This window comes from Moschus berezovskii, chromosome 24, assembly GCF_049115385.1.
Source record: "Moschus berezovskii isolate FMDL1 chromosome 24, NW_MosBer_1.0, whole genome shotgun sequence".
NCBI lineage: Eukaryota > Metazoa > Chordata > Mammalia > Artiodactyla > Moschidae > Moschus > Moschus berezovskii.
In genome coordinates, this window is record NC_142483.1 from 61,645,327 (window position 1) to 61,664,403 (window position 19,077).

Consider the following 19,077-nt stretch of genomic DNA (forward strand, 5'->3'; position numbering starts at 1 on the left):
CTCCCCGAACTGACGAACAGGTAAGAAAAACAGATTCATACAGAGCTAACAGTACAGGAGGAAATGAGGGGGTCGGATCAGGAGAGGTGGGGACCAGACTCCCAGAGGCTGCTGTACAAGCCACATGGAGACCAGCAAAGTGGGCTCAGCCTGCCAGTCAAGCGCCAGGTATGGGGATGGCAGTGGTGAGGCAGGCGCCCCACACCCTCTAGAGTCCTGGACGAGGCTTGGTGCCGTGGACGGGAGTGAGAGCCAGGCCCTGTCCTGGGGGTTGTCTGAGGGAGCAGTGGGCGGTGACGGAGAGACGCTGAGGGCTGCTGAGGAATGAGGGGCAGGGCAGGAGGGGAGGGGATACCCCCCCAGGGACCTGCAAGTCCAACTTCATCATGAAAGCCAGGGACGCCATGCAGGTATTTATTAATAATCTGACTTTTGGGGAAAGTGTAGCAGTACGTGGCAGTGGGCTAATTCAAGGTCATGGCAAAAAGGGTGGAGTAGAGAGGATGGCTTTGGCATCCAGGAGGAAATGAGGACAATCACAGCAGCGACGGACCATTCTCCTAGGTGCTGTCCTCAGTGTTCCATAGGGGTTAACTCATTTAATCCTCGGAGTAGCCCATCTTACATGTGGAGAGAGTGAGGTAAGGGTGTTTAAGTAACGTGCCAAGGTACAAGCACATAAGCAGCAAAACCAAGATTTGATGCCAGGCATCCTTGCTCCCATGTCTGTGCTTTTCCCCAGCCCTTGATGTCACAGGTCAGAGTGGAGCCCCCAGACCAATGAGCCTAGCAGGCCTCCTGTCCCCACCCAGCAGAAGCTTGGTATCTGAAACAGGACTTTCTGACACTTGCCTGCCTCTCCTGAGGGCAGGGCTCAGTGGTGTGGAGGCTACGCTTCCCTGAACTTTGCCAGAGCCTTCTACCTGCCCTCCACTTCCTACTTCTGCCATCTCCGTAGTCACCAGGTCACGTCCCCCTCTTCCCCACACGGTGGTTAAAAAATCTGCTGGAAACACAGCTCAGGTCTGCCTCTCCCTCTGGGCTCCCACTGAGAGCTCCAGGGTGCTGCAGTGCCTGGGAAAGCAGTCTGTGAATGTCAGCCCCATCCCGGGCCTTCTGCTGTGAGCGCTGTGCCAGGAACATCTTCATATCCCTTGTAGAGTGTCCACAGGTCTCCTGTGCCTTCAGGTCCCAGCATGAAGGGGGCTCTTCAGATCCCCTTATAACCTCTTTGTTGCAACATCCATCCTCACTGTTCTATGTTAACTGACAAAATAAATGTATTCCCTTAAACTGAAGTGAGGATCTCAGAGAAGAACCAGGGAAATGCATTTCCAAGAGGCCCCACGAGGCTTAAACACTGGTGTTGCTTCCTGCAGTTCTGTTTGGATTCTGAGAGTTCACGAGCAGTGTCAGGGCTCTTATCTTTGGTGCTGGTTAAAATCTTAACTGTGTGGGACACTGAGATGGCCTTTTAAGCCCTCTGTGTTATGTGGGACAAAAACCAAGGAATAGAGTTTCATGTAAGTTCAGAGGAGCCTAATCTTATCCTATAATTATCTCTGACTTTTAAATCCCTCTGGCTGATTGGCTGTCTGCTCCAGAACACATAAACTGCTTTCTTCTCCCCTTTCCCAAGCCTTCTCTGAGAAAACATTGCTCTGGTCCTTTAAGGATCTCAGGAGTAGGAGGAAGGGTAGGGTGGAGGTACCGTCTATTGTTATATTTACACAGCAGCACAAACTGACCCAGACTTGCCCATGAGTGTCCAGGAGTCTCCGGTAGAGGCATGGGTCTGCGGAGGCCTGCTGCAGGGTCGGGGACACTGAGTGCTACAGTGCAGGCACAGGGCCTTTTGAAGGTCGACTTATCTTCATCACCTCCACCACAGTTTGGTCGCAGGTCAAACAACAGGGAGAGCACACAGCCCCACCCATCAACAGAAAATTGGATTAAAGATTTACTGAGCATGGCCGCGCCCATCAGAACAAGACCCAGTTTCCCCCCACCCCCAGTCAGTCTCTCCCATCAGGAAGCTTCCATAAGCCTCTTATCCTTCTCCATCAGAGAGCAGACAGAATGAAAACCACAGTCACAGAAAACTAATCAAACTGATCACGTGGACCACAGTCTTGTCTAACTCAGTGAAACTATGAGCCACGCCATGTAGGGCCACCCAAGATGGACCAGTCATAGTGGAGAGTTCTGATAAAACGTGGTCCTCTGCAGAAGGAAATGGCAAACCACTTCAGTATTCTTGCCTTGAGAACCCCATGAACAGTATGGAAAGGCAAAAAGATATGACACTGAAAGAACTCCACAGATCAGTAGGTGCCCAATAGGCTACTGGAGAAGAGTGGAGAAATAACCCTGGAAAGAAAGAAGATACGGAGCCAAAGCAGAGATTAACGCCCAGTTGTGGATGATGTAACTGGGGATAGAAGTAAAGTCCAATGCTGTAAAGAACAATATTGCTTAGAAACCTGGAATGTTAGGTCCATGAATCAAGGCAAATTGAAAATGGTCAAATAGGAGATGTCAAAAGTGAACATCGACATTTTAGGAATCAGTGAACTAAAATGGACTGGAATGGGTGAATTTAACTCAGATAACCTTTATATCTACTACTATGGGTAAGAATCCCTTAGAAGAAATGGAGTAGCCCTCCCAGTCAACAAAAGAGTCCAAAATGCAGTACTTGGGAGTAATCTCAAAAATGACAGAATGATCTCTGTTCGTTTCCAAGGAAAACCATTCAGTATCACAGTAATCCAAGTCTATGCCCCAGCCAATAACGCTGAAGAAGCTGAAGTTGAATGGCTCTATTAAGACCTACAAGAACTTCTAGAACTAACACCCAAAAAAGATGTCCTTTTCATTATAGGGAACTGGAATGCAGAAGCAGGAAGTCAAGAAATACCTGGAGTAACAGGTAAATCTGGCCTTAGAGTACAAAATGAAGCAGGTCAAAGGCCAACAGAGTTTTGCCAAGAGAATGCAATGGTCATAGCAAACACCCTCTTTCAACAACACAAGAGAAGACTCTACACATGGACATCACCAGATGGTCATACAGAAATCAGATTGATTATATTCTTTGCAGCCAAAGATGGAGAAACTCTTTACAGTCAGCAAAATCAAGACCAGGAGCTGACTGTGGCTCAGACCATGAACTCCTTATTGCCAAATTCAGACTTAAATTGAAGAAAGGAGGGGAAACCACTAGACCATTCAGGTATGACCTAAATCAAATCCCTTAGGATTATACAGTGGAAGGGACAAATACATTCCAGGGATTAGCTCTGATAGAGTGCCTGAAGAACTAGGACAGAGGTTTGTGACATTGTACAGTAGGCAGTGATCAAGACCACCCCCAGGAAAAAAAAATGCAACAAGGCAAATGATTGCCTGAGGATGCCTTACAAATAGCTGAGAAAAGAAGAGATGCTCAAGGCAAAGGAGATAAGGAAAGATATACCCATTTGAATGCAGAGTTCCAAAGAATAGCAAGGAGAGATAAGAAAGCCTTCCTCAGTGATCAGTGCAAAGAAGTTGAGGAAAACAATAGAAGGGGAAAGACTAGAGATCTCCTCAAGAAAATTAGTGATACCAAGGGAACATTTCATGCAAAGATGGGCTCAATAAAGGACAGAAATAGCGTGAATCTAACAGAAGCAGAAGATATGAAGAAGAGGGGCAAAAATACACAGAAGAACTGTACAAAAAAGATCTTCATGACCCAGATAACCATAACAGTGTGATCATGCACCTAGAGCCAGACATCCTGGAATGCAAAGTCAGTTGGGCCTTAGGAAGCATCACTATGAACAAAGCTAGTGGAGGTGATAGAATTTTATCTCATCTATTTCAAATCCTAAAAGATGATGCTGTTAAAGTGCTTCACTCAATGTGCCAGCAAATCTGGAAAACTCAGCAGTGGCCAGTGGCCACAGGACTGGAAAAGGTCAGTTTTCATCCCAATCCCAAAGAAAGGTAATGCCAAAGAATGTTCTAACTATTGCACAATTGTACTCATCTCACACGCTAGCAAAGTAATGCTCAAAATCCAAGCCACGCTTCAACAGTACATGAACTTTCAGATGGAAGTTCAAGATGTTCAAGCTGGGTTTAGAAAAGGCAGAAGAACCAGAGATCAAATTGCCAACATCCGTTGGATCATTGAAAAAGCAAGTGAATTCCAGAAAAATATCTACTTCTGCTCTATTGACTGCCCCAAAACTTTTGACTGTGTGGATCACAGCAAACTGTGGAAAATTCTTCAAGAGATGGGAATACCAGACAACCTCTCCTACCTCCTGAGAAATCTGTATGTAGGTCAAGAAACAACAGTTAGAACCAGACTGGAACAATAGACTAGTTCCAAATCGGGAAAGGAATACGTCAAGGCTGTATATTGTCACTCTGCTTATTTAACTTATATGCACAGTACATCATGTGAAACGCCAGACTGGATGAAGCACAAGCTGGAATCAAGATTTCCAGGAGAAATATCAAAAACTTCAGATACACAGATGGCACCACCCTTATGGCAGAAAGCGAAGAACTGAAGAGCCTCTTGATGAAAGTGAAAGAGGAGAGCAAAAAAGCTGACTTCAAACTCAGCATTCAGAAGACTAAGCATGGCATCCAGTCCCATCACTTCATGGCAGATAGATGGGGAAACAATGGAAACAGTGAAAAACTTTATTTGGGGGGGCTCCAAAATCACTGCAGATGGTGACTGCAGCCATGAAATTAAAAGTCACTTGCTCCTTGGAAGAAAAGCTCTGACCAATCTAGACAGCATATTAAAAAGCAGAGACATTACTTTTCCAACAAAGGTCCATCTTGTCAAAGCCATGGTTTTTCCAGTAGTCATGTATGGATGTGAGAGTTGGACTGTAAAGATAGCAGAGCACCGAAGAATTGATGCTTTTGAATGGTGGTGTTGGAGAAGACTCGAGAGTCCTTTGAACTGTGAGGAGATCCAACTAGTCCATCCTAAAGGAAATCAGTCCTGAATATTCACTGGCAGGACTGATGCTGAAGCTGAAACTTCACTACTTTGGCCACCTGATAGGAACAGCTGACTCATTAAAAAGACCCTGATGCTGGGAAAGATTGAAGACAGGAGGAGAAGGGGATGACAGAGGATGAGATGGTTGGATGGCATCACCGACTCAATGGACATGAGTTTGAGCAAGTTCCAGGAGTTGGTAATGGACAGAGAAGCCTGACGTGCTGCAATTCATGGGGTCGCAAAGATTCGGACACAACTGAGAGAGTGAACTGAACCAAATGCTGGGGTATTGGGGTATTTTTTGGCATCTGGGCATCTGGCATTTGGCAGTCTCTGTGGCAGCAGCCAAGTTTCACTTGGAGACCCCAGCATGAAATTATGGACACAGTCCCAATGGTGGCCTCAGAGCACTTAGTTTGTGTAGCACCAGCTCAGCCTCGGGACCTGGGTCAGCTCTCAGGGCAGTTGTGTGGGTGCTGGGCCTGCCAGTACCTGGAGAGGTTTTTGCAGGTGAGTTTGCCATGCCTGACTTGGAAATGTCAGCTGCCATTATCACTCATTGATACCCGCATTCTTCTTCAACAAGCTGTTATAAAAAATGTATCCAGTGTACCAGATTTTCTGTTGGGCATATAAAGAGGCAGAATGGAAGTTCACGATGATAGTTAATTGTAGCTGGAAATGCCCTCTGCCATCCTCCCTGTGGGCTTAGTGAACCCCGCAGGGGACAGGCTGATGCTGGAAACCCCATGAAGGTGGAGAGGAGCCAAGGAGTAGAAGGCCTCCTGTGTTTGGAAGCCCTGATTCTTTCTCCATCTCCATACTCCATCCCTAAATAACTATTCCTAACCTGGAAGCGCTGCTCCAGGGAAGCACCCGCCAGTTTCCCCGTGAGTAGACATGAGCCGATTAACCTTATTTCCTGGCACCTGAGAAATCTTAGGAAGGGAAGCATTTAAATCAAACAGCATCATCAACATTCAGGAGCTTTCTAAATCATACAAAGGAGACTTGGAAATCAGTCACCTTATTCCAAGAAAGAAAAACCCTAGGCCTCAAAAATAGCCCTCCAAGACTAATTCCTGGTAATGTCTTTGTAAGACCCTATCTTCTTATGAGGACTTCCCTGGTGGCTCAGACAGTAAAGAATCTGCCTACAAGAGACCTGGGTTCGATCCCTGGGTTGGGAAGATCGCATGAAGAATTCCATGGACAGAGGAGCCTGGTGGGCTACAGTCCGTGGGGTCACAAAAGGTCAGATGAAACGACTTTCATTCACTCACTCACCCACTCATCTTCCTAATTTTTCATTTTGCTTTGATATGACAAGTTAATTTTTAGTTTTTACCTAATATGTATCAAAAGGAAGTAAAGAATTTGCCAGAAAATTTGGGATCTACTCTTATCTACAGGTTTTCCCTGCACTTGCACTAAAATAGAGAGCTATGTACAAAAAGTTCAAAGTAATGAAGAGTTGGTTGAACCCATTCATTTCCATTTTTTGCCCTTCCCTGGAGAGTTCATGAGTGTCAGCTGTAAAGGAGGTTGGAAATGTGGTCCACTTCCCTGACTGGAGAGAGGAGAGGTACTTCTGTGAATAAGTGGGAGAGAATGTGGTCCCAACAACACAGGCTTCTCCTGCCTGCCAGGCCTGGCTCAGGAGCAAGAGCTGCCAAGCTTGTGACAACAGGTTAGAGCTTAGGAGGGTCCAAGGAGTTTAGCTCATCTGGGCGGGCATCAAGCCAGAAGTAGGTGCAGGAAGTGACCCCACCTGTCAGGGGAGGAAGGGCAGGTAACAAAGACACCAAGGAGGCTGTGGACAAGGACGAGAGGTCAGGGTCACAGTCAGCCCTTCATAGCCACGGTTCTACATCTGCAGAATCAGCCAACCATGGGTCAAAACTACTTGGGAAGAAAATTCCAGAAAGCTAAAAAAAATAAAAACAAACCCAAAACTTGAATTTGCTGTGTGCAGGCAACTGTTTACATAGCATTTACATTGTATTTACGACTGGTTACTTTGTATGAGGTATTATAAGTAATCTGAGGTATTATAAGTAATCTAGAGATAATGTGGGCTTCGCTGGTGGCTCAGAGGTTAAAGAGTCTGCCTGCACTGCAGGAGACCCGGGTTCGATCCCTGGGTCAGGAAGATCCCCTGGAGAAGGAAATGGCAACCCACTCCAGTATTCTTGCCTGGAGAATCCCATGGATGGAGGAGCCTGGTGGACTACAGTCCATGGGGTCGCAAAGAACTGGACACGACTGAGCAACTTCACTTTCAGAGATAATTTAAAGTAGGCAAGAGGATGTGTGTATGTTACATACAAATACTGTGCCATTTTTTATGAGGGACTTGAATATTTATGGATTTTGATTGGGAAGTGGCAGTGGGAGGGGTTCATGGAACCAGTTTCATGGGTACCAAGGGACTGTACATCTGAGAATTCACTAAATGTCAGGTACTGCGCTGGGTGCTTCTCAAATATTCTTTCTCTTACAGCCTTCTTTTTCTTCATATTAGAATCCATTTATTAGTTTTTTAAAAATTCAAACTACAGAGCAAAAACGACAATTTTGTGTCTGTTTTGACAATATCTTTGAGATTTTTCTGTTTGAGATGTAATGAAAAAGCAGGTCTCCATACAGTTAGTGAGAACAGAAACTCTGTCTTGACATAGTTCGTTAAACAAAACTGAAACACAGGCCAATTAACTCATTTTATTCCACAAAGATAGAATGAAAGATTATATGAGCTTTCACAGCTGGAACAACCAAAAGAGAACTATAGGTGATTCATCGTATCCAAATAGAGGACAATTTTCAGCACAGATTAGTTCCTCAGATTTGTTCATTGTGAAGGCCTTGCGGCAGTTTATAGGACAGACTGCAGTTCCATGAAAGGAATATGATGTGTATAAATCCTGAACCCAGGGAAGTGTACGTAGGTCGTAACAGCCTCTTTGGCCTCGTAGGTGGTCGGGGAGCAGGGTGGGGTGAATACCAAAGTCACCTCTTAACATCAAAGCCTGGCAGTAAAGAAATGTTTGTAATATCAATAACACATACATTAAACATTAAATAATCAGAATTTTTCTAGATTTCTATGCATATTGGTATATTACTCAAACACTGAGGATGGTAATGGGAAAAGAATTCCAATATTATGAGTAATAAATAATACCTAAGATTTCTCCAGATAAACTACTGATGCTCTCTTAAGTACAGAAGCAATTTGAGAAAAGCAAATTTTTTTTATTGGAGTATAATTGCTTTACAGTGTTGTGATAGTTTCTGCTAAACGGCAAAGTGAGTCAGTAACGTGTATACATGTATCCGCTCTTAGATTGCTTCCCATCTAGGCCACCACAGATCACTGAGCAGTCTCCTGTGCTGCACAGGAGGTTCTCATTAGTTACCTGTTTCCTATGCAGCAGTGTGTATACGTCAGTCCCGATCTTCCAGTTCATCCCCTCTTCCCACTTCGTTTCCATGCATTTGTTCACTGCATCTGTCACTCTGTTTCTGCTTTGCAAAAAAATTCATCTGTGTCATTTGCTAGAGTCCACTATATTATACAATGTTTGATTTTCTGTTTGTGACTTGCTTCACCCTATGTGACAGTCTCTAGGTCCATTCACGTCTCTGCAGACAGTGTTTCATTCCTTTATGGACTGAGTAATATTCCACAGTATATATGTACCACATCTTCTTTTTCCATTCCTCTGTTGATGGGCATTTAGGTTCCTTCCATGTCCTGGCTATTATAAATAGTGATGCAATGAATTTCGAGATTCATGCATCCTTTCAGATCATAGTTTTCTCTGGATTTATGCCCAGAACTAAGATTGTTGGGTTATATGGTACCTCTATTTTTAGTTTTTTTAAGAAACCTCCATACTGTTCTCCATAGTAGCTGCACCAATTTACATTCCCACCAACAGTGTCAGAAGGTTCCCTTTTCTCTACACCCTCTCCAACATTATTATAGATTTTTTGATAATGGCCATTCCGACTGGTGTGAAGTGATACTTCATTGTAGTTTTCAATTTTATTTTCTAATAATTAGTTATGTTGAGCATCTTTTCATGTGTCTCATGGCCACCAGTATGTCTTCTTTAGAGAAATGTCTATTTAGATCCCCGCCCCCTCATTTTTTATGGGGTTGTTTGTTTTTTTGATATTGAGCTGCATCAGCTGCTTATATATTTTGGAGATTAAACCTTTGTCAGTTGCTTCATTTGCAAATATTTTCTCCCATTCTAAGGATTGTCTTTTGGTTTTGCTTATGATTTCCTTTGCTGTGCCAAAGCTTTTGTTTAATTAGATCCCATTTGTTTTTATCTTCATTAGGAGGTAGATCAAAAAAAGATGTTGCTATGCTTTTTGTCAAAGAGTGTTCTGCCTGTGTTTTCCTTTAGGGTTTCCTCTAAGGTTTTATAGTGGCGAGCCTTACATTTAGGTCTTTAACCCATTTTGAGTTCATTTTTGTGTATGGTATTAGCAGTGTTCTAATTGCATTCTTTTACATGTAGCTGTCCAGTTTTCCTAGCACCACTTATTGAAGAGGCTGTCTTTTCTTCATTATATAGTCTTTCCTCCTTTATCATAGATTTGGTGACCATAGGTACATAGGTTTATCTCTGAGCTTTCTGTCCAATACCATTGAGCTGTATTTCTGTTTTTGTTCCAGTGCCATACTGTCTTGATGACTGGAGCTTTCTAGTATAGTCTGAAGTCAGGGAGCCTGATTCCTCCAACTCCATTTTTCTTTCTCAAGATTCCTTTGGTTATTCGGAGTCTTTTGTGTTTTCATACAAATTGTAAAATTTTTGTTCTAATTCTGTGAAAAATGCCACTGGTAACTTAGTAGGGATTGCATTGAATCAGTAGATTGCTTTGGGTAGTATAGTCATTTTCACAATATTCATTCTTCCTATTTGAGAACATGGTATTTCTCTCCATGTTTGTGTCATCTTTGATTTCATTCATCAGTATCTTATAGTTTTCTGCATACAGGTCTTTTGCATCCTTACAGCCTTGATTCTGATTAGAACAGTTATGGAGGCAGCCAGGGAGAGGGTGGGGATTGGTACTTTGTAAAAGCAAATTCAATAGCTATGTGATTTCAGTTTAAAAAGAAAAATAAAACTGGACAAAAGCCTTCAGTGGTAGTGAATCATGCAAGATAGTCCAGGACAGTGTGATGAGAGCCCTGGGCCCTGGGGAGGCAGTGCCCCGTATGAACTGGCCCAGGGTGGCAAGGCCAGGCAGGAGGCAGCAGCCATTCTGAGTAGCGTGCGGCCAGGTTTTGGCCCTACATTGGGGCTCCTTCTGTCACTGGCCTCTTGTACTTGTTCATTTGAGCTTGAAACTTGAGTAACTGGATGGATATCAGTTAGCAAGTCAGCTTTACCTTTGTCGCTTTACCTCTTCATCCTTGGAGCAGCTCTGTGGTCACTGATGTTACCAGGTCCAAGTCACTGTGTCTGCGGAGGGCAGTTCACCCATGGGTGGACTTCAGGTCAGATGCTGTTGCGTGACACTGAACGCTGCCCTGAGACGCCCACCCCTCCCGCGTGGCCCTTTGTTTCAGGGCATGAATTACCTGGAAGACCGGCGCTTGGTGCACAGGGACCTGGCGGCCAGGAACGTGCTGGTGAAGACGCCGCAGCATGTGAAGATCACAGACTTCGGGCTGGCCAAGCTGCTGGGTGCCGAGGAGAAGGAGTATCACGCAGAAGGGGGCAAGGTGAGGGGCTGGCTTGTCGACAGGCAAGCACTCTCCTGAAGCAGACTGACCAACACAGAGCCATTCTCAGGACCTTCTGGGTGAGGTCACGGTGCCATCAGCACTGGGTCTACCAGGCTCCAGAGCTGCCTGGCGAGAAGGATTTCCTGGGAAGGTGAATAGTGATGTTTCTGACACACCCAGAAGCCAAAGGCAGTAAATGTGAGTTTAGCTTCATCTCTAGGGGACTATTAGCCAAAGTTAGGTTTCCACCTCCTGCTCCAGGGTAAAGACCCTTCAGAAGAACATCTTGAAATGTCACAGCTGCTTTGGCAGCAAGGAAAGTTTCCTGTGATTGTTCCAGGACCTCCCGAGGGGCGCTGGCCACAATGGAGTTGGCTTCTTCCTCTGGACAGGCCTGGGGCTTCTCCAGGGGGCCTTCCCAGCAGTGAGGGATGCAGGTCTCCAGATATACCCTTCAGAACACTCTAGATCAGCTGTACACCTCTTCAGTTTCACACTGGCTTGCATGACTCCAAGCAGCTGGCCCTGCAAGCACCCACAAACAGGGCATGATCAGGGTCCTGAGCTACCAGCCCATGCACCCAGCTCAGCAGAGGAGCCCGCAGACAGACCAGAGGACCGCCTCAGTCCTGGGGTCTGAAGAGACCCTGTCTTCCAGACAAGCCTCTCTTCCTGCTGGGAAGGAGCCCTGGGCCTGGGGGCCAGGGTGCGGGTGGCCTGGTTTTCTCACCTTTGTCATTTGCAATTTCTCCCTTTGTCATTTGTTTTTCAATAGAAGGAAGCTAATTGTCTTATTACTTTTATTTCTCATCATTCCAAGGTCCCCATCAAATGGATGGCTTTGGAATCAATTTTACACCGAATTTATACCCATCAGAGTGATGTCTGGAGCTATGGTGAGTCAGAATCCTGAGGCTGGTGAATCAAGGCGGAGACTCTGCTGGCTTGCGCTGTTGATGTGCATTGTACGCTCTGCCATGTGAGACAGTGACTAACAGCCACGTCACGTCATCGTTATTGTCAGGCTGTTACAATAGAAAACATGAAACAGGAAATTGAGTCTAACTATCGTCCCAAGCGTCACTGGAGGTAACAGTGAGCTTGTCAGGAGAGAGAGTAACAAGAGGGAAAGAATGTGAACCTGGGAAATGCCTGTACCCCAAAGTCAAGCAGGCATAACCTCTTGCCATGAATTTGAAGTGAACCAAAGGGAGAAGTGTTTCTGGTGGAGAGTGTGGTTCTACAGTGGACTAACTCGGTGGCTGCGGTTCCATGTCCTGAGTGGTTATCTTTGTGCATCAGAGAGAATGGCTTGACAAAACGCACTGTAAGAGTGTGTCTTTGGGGAAATATGAGGAAAGGGAAGTAGCTGCCGCTTCCAGTTCTCATGAAGGCTGTCTCACCAGGATCTGCTGCTTTCTTCCTCCAGATCCCACGCTGCCTGCGCCCTGTCCTCTGTCCAGCTTCCCTCTCCTCAGACATGCCTTTCATGCTCTCGTCTTGTTCTCTGTCAGAGGGGCTCCAGAGCCGTCAAGGGCCTCACCTTTCAGGAAAGCAGTCCCACTGGTTGCTGTCCTGGGTACCTCCCCCTGTTACTGCAGTCAGCACCCACTGTACGGCCAAATCAGCCCAAAGGCTGCAAAACAGCTGATCTGCATTGAATGGTGAACATCGGTCTATCCCAGCTATCAAAGCAATAGAGGTGAATCCCCCACCCATAGAACATGTATTTGAGGAGAGCAATATTGTAAGGAGTTTCCAAGAGGAATGCTGTCATTATCACAAAAACAGAATCATTCAGGATATCTCCCATTTAGCATTTCTTTTACAACATTATTAACTTCCTAATATTCCAATTAAATTTTTAAGAATTTCATGGGTTTTTGTCTATCTCTCCTGCTATTAAATTTTTTAAAATTTCATGGGTCTTTGTCTATCTCTCCTGCTGTAATATAAGCTTTATGAAGACAGAAATCTTTGTGAATGAATATGTGAATTTTCATTTATGCCTGTGAGCTGAGCTGCTTACAATTGATGAACTAGATAAGGAAATAAAATTATTCTGATACCTTGTTATTTTCAGCTGTGTTCAAGAAGTGTCTGCTCCCCTGGAGGGACAGGGAGAAATGCTGCTTTTCCTGTTTGTGGTTCTGCCCAGACCCGTCATTGTCCTTGTCGCCACACAGCCCAGTGTGGTGACACACACCCCCTTCCAGCGACACTACGCAGGGGCTCTTCCTGGGTCTTCTCTTGGCTTGTTTTGCACTCACTCATCTATTCTCCAGACAGCTGGCAAAAATATTTTAAACTACATTAGACTTTTACTTCTCTGCTTAACCTCCTTCTTTGATTTTCCAAATATGTTCCAGATAAAACCTGAAACTCTGACCATGGTCAAGAGTGGTACGGCCCCTGCCTTTCCCAGCTGCCCAGCTTTGTTCTCCCCTTGCCCCATGAGCCCACTTGCAGACTGCAGGGCCACGTCTGCCCAGTAAATGAAAATTCTCAAACTCAGTGACTTAATCCCTTTGAGTGATTATAACCAGCATCAGAAAGTCAGCGTCAGCACAGGGGCTATGTTTTTCATCTCAGTGGAAATTGTGTTGTCAGTGATTACAATCTGCTGTTCTGGCAGTACATCAGAATTGTTACAATATGAACCTGAATTTTTAGTTCAAAAAACATATCCTGTTACTTTACTCTCTAGACTCTAGTCAAGGCAAAATATTTTAGTCAGGAACCTGTATGTTCCACTTACCAGTTGAAAAGAGAGAGAATTCATACCAACTTCCAGCCCTACTCATACCCTGCAGCCAGGCATACACACGGCCCTCTTTCACCATTTGTCGCAAAACCTGAAAAGCTTGCTTTCCTTTAGGAAGTCATTATGTGTGTGTTTAAATGCAGTGTTTAAACCTAGTTAGAATTAACCGACTATAGACGTGGACATGAGATTTTCTTTCTTTGATCAAGTCCATAATGACTCTGTGGTGGGAAGGACAGAAGGATTATTAATATTTTTTGTCCCTGGACCACTGCTTTTGTTCATTCTTCAACCTTGCATTCTGCATGTTAATTTGGGTCATTCAGTTTTGGAATGGCCTTTAGAAAATCCACCATGCAGATCCATGGTGATATGCATTTAGAGGTCAATTCTAAAGAAAAGGGGTCGTTAGACTAGTTGGAGATTAGGAACCACCCCCCACCCCCACACCCGCACTGGGTTCCTGTGTCTGGTCCCTCCCTGTGTGGTCTGGGGACTCAAGACTCAGGCCCACTCTGCTCATCACTAGTGGCGCCCAGGGCGTCGTGCTGTCCAGATGGGTACATACTGCTCATCATTTGTGTGTTTCTGGAGCAGAGAATTCCATCAAGGGAGGCATGGAGGTAGAAAGACCATCAGAACTTCAGAACAGTCTGAAAAAACACCAATTCTAATAGTACTCTAATTATTTTAATCATGGTGATTGATTGATGTTGAAATTTAAAATATGGAGTTTTTTATATTTATCAGAAGGAACACAGAAGTTTTTATCTCCAATTTTTTAATTCTTTAAAAACACAATTTATAGTTGGTTAAGTCTTTTGGGGCACACGTCAGACTATGTAACTCCTGTTCCATAGACCAGGCATGTCTCAGAGAGGTGGTGTCTTTTGCTGTTATTACTAAAGTTTGCTTTTTATTGGCTACTTACTATTTGCCTGGCATTGTCTGAACTTTGAAGTTGTATTATCTTGTTTGATCTCACAACCATCCTATGAGACAGACACTGAACTGAGGCTTCCAGCACCAAGCAAATTGCCCAAGGCCACAGAAACAGGGGTTTTTAAACGTTGGAAACAGTCTGTCAACAATGATGACTAAAGACAAAACGCTGTGATTATTATTGACTCATAAAGCAACCCCTTCTTCCTCTTAGGAGTCACTGTTTGGGAGTTGATGACCTTTGGATCCAAGCCTTACGATGGAATCCCTGCGAGTGAAATATCAACTGTCCTGGAGAAAGGAGAGCGCCTCCCGCAGCCACCCATCTGCACCATTGACGTCTACATGATCATGGTCAAGTGTGAGTGGCCAGCGGGACCTGTCACCGGGCTGCCCTGAGCCACACCCCAGGACTTAGACTCCCTAAGACACTCTGTCACAGCCTATAGACAGGCACATTCATCAACCCCTTCTCAGGGCACTTTACCAGAAGCACTTACCTGCTGCGCTGAGCACTGTGAGCTGATGTTTTCAAGCAAACAAGTCAGTCAGAATCCCCCAGAAGCTGTTATACCAAACACTCTTCTCTCTGAGTTGCTCAATGAAAAACCTGCCCCACATTTTGAAGCCTGTTACCAGAGAGACTGTTTTTAAATGCCTAACAGTGAATAGCCACGTGAGATTAGTAGAATCAACACTCTGCTTTGACTTAAACCTTTCAGATAGTGGATTTATGTGAGGCCTTCTGCGGTGTAGCAGGTAAACATTGTAATCCAAGTAAGAGTGTATGGCTTGATTGTGACACTACTACTCTGTCAGAATCCCAAGTTCCATTGGCCCTAGGGGTAATATTACATATATGATGAGAATTTACACAGAAAGCAGCCCACGGAATGTGAAAGAGCCAAATCCATGTCAGTATTGAGCCTTTCTGAACTTTAGACCACAGAGCTAATCAATTGTGACTTCCTGGCTTTAGGTTGAGGAAGCTGGTATCCAGAGAGGTCACATGATTTGTCTGAGGTCACATAGCAGCCTGGCCTAAAATAGCTTGACATCCTGCTGATAGAAAACAAATATGAACTCTCAGGGTCATGAGGATTTCCAGTCCACAGCTGTTCCTCCAGCATGTTTAATCTAGACCTGGATCATTGTGTCATCAGATGCAGTGGCATGGTCAACAGGAGCATCCTCCACACGAAGGCATTGAGCATCCTGTCACGTGCATGTGTGACTGCTGAGTGTGATACAATGAAATGCCAGGGAATGACATTCCCAAGCCCTGAGGTTCTTAAGAAAGTTCCTAAATTTCCCTAAATCTGGTTTCCAACAGTAGACTGCTGAGTGAATGTAGATGAGGCTGAATGTCAAGTGAGGACGTTACAGAGAGTCGAGACCCAGGGCTCCCTACAGTCAGAGCAGTTCACAGAAAGTGAAGCCTGTCATACGGCTGCTGTCACCATTAAGATGATGACACCGTAATGACCCTTGGAAGGGGAGGCGCAGGAAATTAGAGCATGTTATTGCCATGCTGACTCAAATGTGTGATGTCATCATGATCTTTAAACAGTAATCAGTGCCTGCTTGCCAAGACTGAAAAACCTGTCACAAAGATTAGGTTTCAACCTCATTTATTTGTCTTAAAGAGTCACCCCATAAATACTTGCAGGGATGCCATCTTTATCAGTTCTTTCAGGGTTCTAACTGAACTGACTTCCCTCCTTCCTTCCCCAGGCTGGATGATAGATGCAGACAGTCGCCCAAAGTTCCGTGAGTTAATCCTTGAATTCTCCAAGATGGCCCGAGACCCCCAGCGCTACCTTGTCATCCAGGTACAGTCCGCTCCCCCTCTCCTCCCCAGGAGGATCCTGCTAGTGAGGTCACACATCCCTGTAATACTGCAGCAATGCAGCCTCCTGCCTCCCAGGCCGCACCAGAAACCCTCAGGCATTTGAGCAAGCACAGGCCAAGGTGGACTAGGTCAAGCTCACCGTGGGCCCCCAACTGTCCGCCACTGTGTGAGCCCTGCACGCTTGGTGCCCCCTCATCTTAATGGTCCCTTTAGCCAAAGCTTCATATCAGTCTCTGGGGAACCAGGGCTTTGGTGTGAGGCAAATATGGCTTCAGATTCTTGACTCTCCACTTTAGGTTAACAAAACCAAGCTCATGGAACTGTTTTAAAGATTCAGTGAAATAATAAATGCAGAATGCATGGCAAAGCACCTGAAGCAGTTCCAAGAATGTGTGTGTTTTGGGAGGAGGGTCCCCACACCCCCAGGCAAGCACTTCTCCAGCACCAGCTGATGTCCTGCAATTCAGCTCAGTCTGACACTGTCCACTTGGAACAGCATCAGAGGCCATACTGCTCCACGTCAGATGCCAGTCCCAAGTCCAAATGCTTCTGACCTACCAGCTAAAGACTGGAGGTTCTCACTCCCCCTCTGCTTGGGTTCCATTTATTTGCTAGAGCAGCTCACAGAACTCAAGGAAAGATTCTACTCACTAGACCACTGGTTGATTGTAAGTGGATATAATGTAGGAGCGGCCAGATGGAAGAGATGCAGAGGGGAGGTATAGGGGAAGGGCGTGGTTTCCATGCCCTCTGGTGCACTGCTCTTCCCCAAATCTCCACATGTTCATGACCCCGGAAAGACTCTGATCCTCATCCTTTCAGGTTTTTATGGAGACTTCATTACATAGGCATGATTAAATCATTGACTCCCAGTACATTTGACCCCCAGGGTCAGGGTCGAGACTGAAAGTTCTAACCCTCACATGGGATTCTAATCATGTGGCTCTACTAGTCACTAGCCCCCATCTTTCGGTGCTTCCAAAAATCTCCTCATTAACGTAAGAGACACTGAGGAAATTCCAAGGGTTTAGGAGCTCTGCAATGCGGAAGACCTGGGTTCCATCCCTGGGTTGGGAAGATCCCCTGGAGAAGTGAACAGCTACCCACTCCAGTATCCTTGCCTGGAGAATTCCTTGGACAGAGGAGCCTGCCAGGCTACAGTCCATGGGGTCACAAAGAGTCGAACATGATTGAGTGACATTCACTTTGAGGAGCTCTGCACCAGGAGCAGGGACGAAGTACAAAAGTACATTTTTTACTCATTCACGCAGTGAGAGGTGTACCTCTGGCACCTCCTTTTACCTCCTGAACTGTCTACATTTCCTTTGAGGACCTTGGGACATCAGGAAATTTTCAGTGTTTTCATTTCAGGCAGGGGGTGGAGAATGGGGGAAGGGAGGAGGAACTGTATTTTGGAGAACCGGCAGGGGAAGGGGGCGGGTTATTAGAGCTAAACTGGGAAGTATACAGGCACCTGCTGACCACAGACCACACCTCGACAGCTAGGGGGTGGGACAGCAGCTCTCCGGCCGTTCTAATGGTCTCATGATCTCTGTGGCAGGGGGATGAGAGAATGCATTTGCCAAGCCCTACGGACTCCAACTTTTATCGCGCCCTGATGGATGAGGAGGACATGGAGGACATTGTGGATGCTGACGAGTACCTTGTCCCCCAGCAGGGCTTCTTCCACAGCCCCGCCACCTCCCGGACACCCCTCCTGAGCTCCCTGGTACCAAAGCCACTCTTTCTCAAGCTCTGCCTCTTGGTTTGAACAGATTGAGTTTTAGAGAAAATAATACCCATCTTGTGGAACCTAACCAGATGGTGAAGCTAAAATCAGAATGAATCAATTCAGTGTATCAGTTATTTTATTGCATTGCAACAACTGGGTCATAATCTTTCTGGTCCATTAAGGAACAGAGTTAAATCAGAACTAAACAGTTTTCTCATGCTAATTCATCAAGATGAAATCAAGCCCCTTTAAATGTCCCTTCTCCCTGAGGTCCCTTCCTGCTCTCAGTGGAGATGGTTGAGTGTCCGCCTGCATCATAAACACTGTTATTCTTTTTCAGAGCGCCTCCAGCAACACTCCCATTGTGACTTGCGTTGATAGAAACGGGGTAGGTATCAACATCTACAAACCAAAATTAAATAACATCTCTGTACCCCAGCTCTACTAGACATAAGAAGTGCCCACCTTAACCTGAATAACTGTGATTGCCTTCCTGTATTGCTTCCTCCTTTGATCCCTACTATGTGGCCAGTAGTTAGCTGTTATTTCTCAAAGTGCTATTGAAAATGTGATTCATGGAGCAGCATCATGCAGTTCCTGGACCTGGCAGTTTGTTAGAAAGACTGTCAGGCCCCCACCCCAGACCTAATGACGCAGGATCTGCTGGGAGGGGTCAGGCCATCTGTGAGCTTGCCTTCCAGGCGATGCTGATGCTTGATGTGTGAAGCCCTGATTAGACCCACACTTACCAATGCAGAAGCCACTAGCCATGTGTGGCTACTTAAATTTAAATGTTAATTAATTAAAGTTAAATAAAATTTAAAATTCCATTCCTCACACATGTGGTATGGAAGAGTGCAGATTACAGAGCACATCTGTCATTGCCGAGAGCCCTGCTGGACAGCCCTCGTCCAGGCCATCCACTTGTCCTGTGGTCTGGGCCAGGAGTGAGGTACCACCTGTGGGCAAAGTGGTTAGAAGTGCAGCATCTCTGGTCCTCTCCCGAATCTCC

At 45.5% G+C, this 19,077-nt stretch overlaps 1 protein-coding gene across 3 annotated transcripts in view; it reads left to right on the top strand.

Annotated features, from left to right (window-relative positions):
* The window catches only part of EGFR (epidermal growth factor receptor), a 217,702-nt gene that overhangs the window by 190,686 nt on the left and 7,939 nt on the right, over positions 1–19,077 (top strand). For all 3 annotated transcript variants that reach the window (XM_055414809.2, XM_055414810.2, XM_088831867.1), the window contains exons 21-26: positions 10,617–10,772; positions 11,596–11,671; positions 14,696–14,842; positions 16,216–16,313; positions 17,895–18,062; positions 18,406–18,453. In XM_055414809.2, coding sequence (XP_055270784.1) covers positions 10,617–10,772; positions 11,596–11,671; positions 14,696–14,842; positions 16,216–16,313; positions 17,895–18,062; positions 18,406–18,453 — 693 coding nt within the window. The remainder of the gene's footprint in view (positions 1–10,616; positions 10,773–11,595; positions 11,672–14,695; positions 14,843–16,215; positions 16,314–17,894; positions 18,063–18,405; positions 18,454–19,077) is intronic.